General features: G+C 52.6%; 1 protein-coding gene across 4 annotated transcripts in view; it reads right to left on the bottom strand.

The window, feature by feature from the left end:
• Window positions 1-1,043: 1,043 nt before the first annotated feature.
• STAT3 (signal transducer and activator of transcription 3) overlaps window positions 1,044-8,394 on the bottom strand; it is a 64,092-nt gene continuing 56,741 nt past the window's right edge. Inside the window, exons 19-24 of one of the 4 annotated variants that reach the window (XM_082678615.1) lie at window positions 8,261-8,355; window positions 7,999-8,138; window positions 7,300-7,512; window positions 4,217-4,259; window positions 3,822-3,934; window positions 1,044-3,051 (exon numbers count right to left, since the gene is read on the bottom strand). In XM_082678615.1, coding sequence (XP_082534741.1) covers window positions 2,996-3,051; window positions 3,822-3,934; window positions 4,217-4,259; window positions 7,300-7,512; window positions 7,999-8,138; window positions 8,261-8,355 — 660 coding nt within the window. In that variant the 3' untranslated portion in view covers window positions 1,044-2,995. The remainder of the gene's footprint in view (window positions 3,052-3,821; window positions 3,935-4,216; window positions 4,260-7,299; window positions 7,513-7,998; window positions 8,139-8,260; window positions 8,356-8,394) is intronic. The other 3 variants (XM_082678617.1, XM_082678616.1, XM_082678618.1) reach the window with 3 other exon arrangements.

Here is an 8,394-nt window from a genome sequence, read left to right as displayed (position 1 = left end):
CAGCTGGGCGCCAGCGCCCAGACCATTCTCAACCCCTCTGGATGGAAGATGGGGGGGAAGCTGCAGGAGCCTCACAACGGTCCTTCCTCCCCTGGCCTCTTCCCAGAGGCCAGCAGGTGGCACCATCCCACTGTTCCTGCGTTTTCAAACGGTCGGCCTGAGCCTGGGAGGGAGGCTGGGGCGAGAGGACAGTCTCCCCATTTGGCCCCATTGGCATCGGGGATCCAGGGGCTGTCGCCGAGGGCCGGGGCGGGGGCGGGGAACAAGAGCCTATGACAAGGTTTCTTCAGGGCTCAAAGCGAGGGAAGAAGGGCTCGCAGCCCGCCGGGACCGGCGCAGGGGCCCGGCGCGGGGCTGTCGGGGGTGGGCGGGAGAGGAGGCAGCCGCCGAGCCGGGAGCGCGCTAATCTGGAGCTGCATCTCTGCAGGGGGAGGCGGCGCGTATCTCCCGCACCGGCTCGTCTCCATGGTGTTCGGCGCGGGGGGGGGAGGGGAGCCAGGCGAGCGCGCGCCGCGGTCTGAATTATCACCACCCACGGCCCGGGCCCGCAGCCGCGGCCCGTTAAGTGTTGACCCACGGAGCGAACTGAAGAGAAAGTGATAATGGAGCCAACTGCGGAAGGGGAGGCCTGGGGTGGTGGGAGTGTCTGCGCCCCAACCCCCCTTAGGTAGCTTATCTGACCCCAGACAGGACACCGCGGCTTGCAAAGGCCCCGGGAGGGAGGGCGGAGGGAGGCAGGAAGAGGGAGCAGGAAGGCCTCCACTCAAGCTGCCTCCGAGCGGGAGGGGTCGGACCCCTGGCTCCTCCAGGTACCCCTGAGCTGGAGGCTGGCGGCTAATGTTAAGATGGGAGGCGCTCGGTGCCCCAGAGGCGGGCCTGTGTCTACTCGGGCATGAGAGGCTAAGGCCACCAGCCCGGGGCCGCGGTCAACCACCTGCTCTCAAGACCCAGGCTCAGCCTGTAAGACCCCTTCAGAGCTGAAGCAGGGGAAGAGGGACCACCCCGAGCCTCCAGCCAGACAGAGCTGCCGTGCCAGCAGACGGTCGCTATATAACTTTTATTTCTGGAAGGTAAAGTAGATACAGCAATATACAAAAAAAAAAAAAAAGAAAGAAAAAACCCACAATAATATAAATTTTTACACTATTAAGTAAGTATACATTGAAATTTGAATGCAGTGGTCAGGACAGCATCTCACAAACCACCGTGTGGGTAGCTTAGGCGTCCACGGGAACCCCTCGGCTGGGCAGGGGGCAGGCAGGCAGGTCCTGCAGGACTGCGTTTTTTAAAGGAGGGACCAAAACAAGTCTCAGCTCCTCTCAGGGCTTTTGCTATAATCAGGGTTAAAACCAGAAACACATGCGACCTAAAAGCCACAGGGTTTTAGTTTCTGCTCCAGCGAAGCCGGGATCCTCACCTGAGGTCCCTCGAGTTAAGCTAATTATGATCTAGAGAGTGTTGCTAAAGGGAGATTGCTCCGTACCACCTATCAAACCCGTTTGTCTTGGAGAGAAGGTCTCGTCCTCTTCCTTCAAAAACTGGTAAATTTGGGTGTAACGCATAGCATTCCCTAGAAACTCTGGTCGACTGAGACAAGGTAGTTATGGACCACCCAATCTGGCCGTGCCTCTGGGTCTGAGGAGGCCCCATATCAGAGACCACTTCTCATGCTGCTAAGTGTTCTGAGATGCACAGAAAATGCGAGTCGTTCTGCCTCACCGAGGGGGGCCCCCATGGGGAGGAGACGTCACCAGCACTGGGGGAAGGCTGGGGTGTACGCTCCCTCATGTGAGGGACAGACCTCGAGCTTATCACTAAGCCTCTGCCCCTGGCTTAACCAAGTGAAGAAGTGATTACAGGTGCCGCAGGAAATCACCAAGAAGCTGGGATAAGAACCATAATCCCTGAGCTCAACTAGACCCTTGACTGGGGCCCCGCAGTCTGACTCATGTTCGACCTGTAGCTCTCTCCCTCTTATTCCAGGAGGTCCTGAGACCAGGATGCCTAAAGCAAACAGGACAAGGGACCTTTAGACATGGGAAGGAGCCACGCCACAAGAGGGGCTCAGGTAAACTGGGGGAGAGGAAGAATCATCCCATCCCTTAGAAGGCACCCACAGAAACCACACAGGCTCGGAAACAGGGGCGAAGTCCGGGGAGGAAAGGCGAGCAGGCTGAAAGTGCCCCTCTGCCCAGCCTCACCTACTAACAGGCCAGTAGGTGAAAGGGGAAAATAAAAATTTTGTTTATCAAAAAAAGTCTAAAATGTTTAGGGTCTCCTTCAACCTTCCTATATGAAAACCAAAGGCCAAGCCACATCTTCAGATGTCTGTTAAGGGCTGGATCTGAAGCTCATGTCAGGGTTTATATAAATTATCAGCCTGAAGAAAGCTGAATGCCTAAAGCACCAAGGAGGAAATTAACTGAGTTTTCTTAAATACAGAAAAGGCTATGCTGATACAGTGTTTTTTTGCCCTTTAAAAAACATTTTTTTTTTAAGTTTAAAAAGAAACCTAGGGGCTTTAAAAGTCGTATCTTCTATTTGAACGTTAGCAAGGTTAAAAGTGCAATGCCAGGAGGATGTAGCTAGAGACAACTGTGGCATTAGCTTACAGAAATAGGCAGAGGGATGCCGCTGGCACCAGAGGCACTTGTCTGACAATGACAACAACAAGCTGCTGAGAAAGGCGGGCAGGGGGGCAAAAAAGACATTTCCTCTTTCTCCCTCTTGCCACCCCTTCCACACCCCCCGATCACAGCCTCAGAGAGCGCATTCTTATTTGCATTTAGATAAAAGCATATCACCCACATTCACTCATTTCTCTATTTTAAAAAGCGCCCAGATTGCTCAAAGATAACCGAACTGAGAGACGACAAAAAAATCTGGAACCACTGAGTTGGGAGCTGAGCTGATCTGGGCTTGGGCTGTTTAAGGGCTGGTGGAACATGGGTCGGTGCCTCTGTCACCTCTCTCTGCAGCTTCCGTCCTCGGCTTCTCACATGGGGGAGGTAGCGCACTCCGAGGTCAGCTCCATGTCGAACGTGAGGGATTCTGGGGGGACACACAGGGAGAGCCAGTTCAGTCGCCTGAGCCCCACAGCTGGCGGGGCCCGCACCCCTAGCCTTTCGGGGCACAGAGGCTCAGGCTGCCACCGCCATCTAGTCTCCTGCCCCTGCCCCTTGGTCATCAAGATGGGGTCAGAGAAGCCAGATTCTCTCCCCTCCCTTCTGGAAGGGCTCAGCCTTCTTCCTACCTTAACTCATTCCCAACTCTCCAGGTTTAAAGAAGCTCTAAGGCTGCCCTGCTGAACGCAGCAGGCTGGAGCCACTTGGGATGTGACTAGTCCCAACCGAGGTAGGCTGTGGTTATAAAACGCGGGGCAGGTTTCAAAGACTTAGTGGTTCATTTTTTTCTTTTTTTTTTTTAGCTGCACCACACGTGCATCTTGCGGGGATCTTAGTTCCCTGACCAGGGATTGACCCCACGCCCCATGCAGGGCAAGCGTGGAGTCCTAACCACTGGACCGCCAGGGAAATCCCACACTCATTTGTCTCTAACGTGCAGAAATGCCACTATTTTGGATTTACTGGGCTAAAGAAAATACATTTGTAAAATTAACCTCACCTGTTCCTTTTCACTTTTTTAACATGGCTGCTAGAAAATTTACTCTGGCATGGGGGTGCGCGTGTCTATAGGACAGCGCTGTTCGAGAACTCCTTCTACCAATCCAGGTGCCCCTCGCTTGGCTGTGCCCATGGGAGCATCACACCAAGGGGACTGAATTCCTTCACAGGGACAGAGTCCGGCAACCACATACTCACCAAATTGCCCTCCTGCTGAGGGTTCAGCACCTTCACCATTATTTCCAAACTGCATCAATGAATCTAAAGTGCGGGGGGACATCGGCAGGTCAATGGTATTGCTGCAGGTCGTTCTGTAGGAAATGGGGAGCAGCAGGAGGGGAGAGGGCCGGGTTGACAAGACACAATGGAGAAAAAAAAAAAGAACAAAACACACACACACAAGCCATCAAACTCTGGTCTCCAACAGAAAAATAAAAGCTCAAGCTTTTTAAACACACAAGGTCACTTTGAGGACTGAACATAGCTCGGAGGGTTCCAACCCTTCACAAGAGAACTCTCACCCGGTGTCCTGTTCCCAGGGATAACTGAGTACATTAGAAATGGAGGCAAAATTGGGAAGGGAAGCCACTTACGGTGTCACACAGATGAACTTAGTCTTCAGGTATGGGGCAGCACCTGGGTGGAAGAAAACTCGGGCTTACTGACTGTGACTCCACTCTCGGGTACCAGGCAGCAGGAAGCCGGCTGCCTCCCCAGGGCTGACTTGAAACTCACTCCATCCTTGACCAGAGATTGTCTGGAACTTCCGTCTCCCCTCAGGGCTGCCCTCCCTCACTGTATACTCTGATGTTCCAGTGCTTGCAGCTGGAAGCTCGGTTCTTTCTCTCAAACCTTCCTGAGACTCTTCAGCCGACCCTGGTCCCACCCAAGCTCAGATGAGCTCCAGCCTTGTGTTCATTCTTCCCCTCGATCATGTAAAGAGTTTAACTGCCTGGATGTGGACTGAGGATTGTATTCTAGCCTGGTTGTATCTCTTAGATTGAGTCCCCCGCATGCAGGACTGAGCCCACGCAGTCTGGGCACCACGTCCTGCTCAGATACTGAAGTCACCGAGTCTTTAAGAGAGCGTGGAAACGGCTAATGTGCAGTTCCAAAGCTGAGGGTGACACCTTCTGTTCCCATCAGCACTTATCTGGCCTCTATTACATTTTTCGGTGAGGGTATTAGTAACCCCCCAGTTGAATAACTACATCACACAGAAGAGCCTCTCGGTGGGGAGGACGGCTCTGGACTGGGTGACAGGAGGCCTTACGTCTTCAACAGCTAAGAGACCCGGCCAAGGGCTTTTCTCTCTCGAGTATAAAATAAGAGGGAGGCAGAAGAGGGAGGGGCCCATCTTGGTCACTTATGATTCTTGTTCTACAGTTAGAAATGTGACGACTGAAACAAATGAATTTTAAGTGCTAAATGCTTACAGCAAGAGGCCAAAGAGCCCTGGGACACTGGCATGGAATCTGGGGGATTCAGGTGAACAAACCACTTAGGAGGCATGGGGCGGGGCAGGGTGGGGTGGGCGGAGAGAAGCACAGCTATAAAGCTTGGGGCTTACGGTGAAACTGAGGGATCAGAAAGTACAATGACAACCTGAGAAAGGGCATTGCCGAGGGGCCCGTAGACTCCCATATGAGCTTATTTTCGGCCAAGAAATAGGTTAACTCAGTACCGAATCCAAAGAAGCTATCAAAGCAGGGTTCTGGTGTCTTATGAATCCATTTTGGCCCAGGCCTGAGGGGAGCTGACACCCCAGACAGAAAAGGGTTTAATTCCCTAACTGATCAACGTTGCTGAGAAAAACACCTTCGGCCTGAGATGCCACAGTAGAAGCAAAGGAGAACTAAAACTAAAAGCTGATTTATGGCTCCGTACAAGGTTGTAAATGTACTTATCTAATTTGTAAGATAAGGAATTTGTCATTTCTACAGAGGAATGTCTCCCTCAAGCCATGAGGAAATACCGCGTGAGCTTCTGAGTAAGAAGGAGGGAAGAGTCCTGGGAAGATAATCTAGGAGACAGATTTATCTCCTAGAGACAATAAAACCCTCAGGATGAGGGACCTCCCTGGTAGCGCAGTGGTTAAGAATCCGCCTGCCAATGAAGGGGACACGGGTTTGAGCCCTAGTCTGGGAAGATCCCACATGCCGTGGAGCAACTAACGAGCTCTCTAAAAATGGGCTCATACTTTACAAAAAAACCAACCTTCAGGATGGGAACGGAGAGGAAATGGTCAGCTGCTCTAGCTGCTCAACTCTGGAGGACCCCACATGCAGCCCGCCGGCACCCCACACCTGCTGACCCATTTGCCATGCGCACACCCAGCCCCAGGAGGCAGACAAGCACTCAAGTAATTAGTTCCCTTCCTGTGACTGCCAGTCTTGCCCCTGAGGAAACACTGAGGTCTCCAGGCAGGAAAGGGCCTTGCCTCCCAGTCACACAGGAGGCTTGAGGGAGGGCGCAGCCTCAGACTTGAAACTTGGACCTTGAAAGCAAAATTAGTCAAGGGCCCAGCACTTGGACCTAAATGCCTTCTGCAGAAGGAACAGGGTAGTGTGATGGGGGCTGATAAACAGATCTCCCAACCGAAGCACAACGTGGGAGGAGAGATAAGGGGCAGACAGGAAGTGAGAGTTACGCTGGCCTAGAGTGTGGCCAAGACTCAACCCCAGAACAAAGGAAGGTCAATTGCCAATTAGCCCCAACTCCCTCTTCTAAGTCTCGTTCTTCTCACCCCAAGAGATCCCTCACAGGGAACTCCTGTGAAAAAGTGGGAAGGAAGCTGGTGGGTTTGTGTTTGTGTGTGGGAGAGCTCTGTACAAAAACAGTTTTTTCCAAAGCAACTGGGGCAGGGAAGCCAACCTCAAAGGATCCCTTTAAACCACTACTGGCTCTGTGATTAAGAAAACTTAAATAAAAACAAAGAACAGCAAATTATAGTGTTCTCATCAGGATCTGGACAGAGAACCCAGTGTCCGAGCCCCAGACGCCCATGGGAACAGACTAGGGGGCTCTGCCCTCCACGCTGGTGGTGGTGCTAGAGAGCGAGGGTTTAGTGTGGAAAATGTATGTGTAACTTACATAAGCACATGGGCTCTTGCACATTAAAAAACATCTTATTTTCAAGCGCTGCACATTCAAAGGACCAATTCCACGCCCCTCCCACCAGTTGCTGTCTTCCCCTTCAATCACCACTCTTGTGCTCTTAAACCATGTTCCAGCGCTGCTAACACTCATTTCCTCCAGAAAGCCTTTCTTCATCCCTCTTGGCGCTGCTCACATTGTTCCGTGATGGGGGAAAGGAAACACGCTAGTCTGAAGTCTGAATCGCAAACCTTCCAGCATCTGCTTTGTAAGAAGTGCTGTGCCGGCTGGGCATCCTGTTTCTAGAGAATTCTGCCCTCGCTTTCTCTCCACGGTGTTTCAGGTATGGCTGGGTGTGTGCACGCTGCTTCCCCCTTGAGACTGGTGCTTCTCGGAGGGCAGAGCCTGGTGACTGATTCCTCTCCTCGCTCTAACCCCATCAGCCACCCCCAAAGGCACTCACTACAAAGTTCTTTCCCAGAAAGAGGTTCTTCAGGCATTTACCTTATCTGTCCTCCCAGGATCCTACAATTTCCCACTTTTCCCCAGAACTAAATGGCTGTTGTGGAAAATCAACAACTACCTGGGTCAGCTTCGGGATGCTCCTGGCTCTCTGGCCGACAGTACTTTCCGAACGCCTCCTCCTTTGGAATGTCAGGGTAGAGATAGACCAGCGGGGACACGAGGATATTGGTGGCATCCATGATCTTGTAGCCCATGATGATCTCAGCAAACGACATGTTGTTCAGCTGCTGCTTGGTGTATGGTTCCACCGACTGGATCTGGGTCTTACCTGTCAGGGGAAATGGGAAGGGAAGACTCAGGTGATCTCAGAGAAAACCACCTGACTTATTTTCCCTCAAGGGGGAAAGGCTTATGCCAACCCAGCGCTCGATACCCTGAATATCCTGCCCAGTCGCCTGGCGCTGGGGAAATGTTCCGCTGGCTTCGGGAGAGGCTATCCAGCTGGGCCACAGGTAATGCACTTGGATAACTATTTGCATAAGATATAGTAACAGGGTAGGAAAGAAAGGAGATGAAGAATGAAATTTTAATAGGCAAATATTAGTCCCTGGAGCCAGCAAAACAAAACTGGCAAACCAGTCCTCCAGCTGGTAGAACTTAGAGAAAAGAAGTCACCCTGACGTGCCTTACAAGCCTGGGCGGGGGGTGCGAGGCCATCTCTGCCCACGAGGGGGCAGCCTGTGTCTGAAACCAGCAGAGGCCACGGCGGCAGCGGCGCTCGCCACCAGGTGGGGTGGGGAAGAGCCAAGCATACCGCTGATGTCCTTCTCCACCCAAGTGAAGGTGACTCCTCCTTCTTTGCTGCTTTCACTGAATCTCAGCAGGAAGGTGCCTGGGGGCTTGGTGCTCAAGATGGCCCGCTCCCTCTCCTTACTGATAAAGCCCATTATGTACCTGGAGGCAAAGAGGAGAAACAGCAAGATTTGGGCTGAGGGCTGCCCTGCTATTGGCCTGCTGGGAGAGCAGGGGACTTGTCACACCTGCGCACCCTGCCAGACACAAGAGTTCCAACCTACCCTTCATTCCAAAGGGCCAGGATGTACTTTTTCACAAGGTCAATGATATTGTCCAGCCAGACCCAGAAGGAGAAGCCCTTGCCGGCCATGTTTTCCTGGAGAAAAGAATAATGGGAAAGCCAAGTCCACCACCG

Source organism: Grampus griseus, assembly GCF_964374135.1.
Source record: "Grampus griseus genome assembly, chromosome: 20".
NCBI lineage: Eukaryota > Metazoa > Chordata > Mammalia > Artiodactyla > Delphinidae > Grampus > Grampus griseus.
The sequence above is the reverse complement of the archived record's forward strand: the minus strand, read 5'-3'. Positions and strand labels throughout refer to the sequence as shown.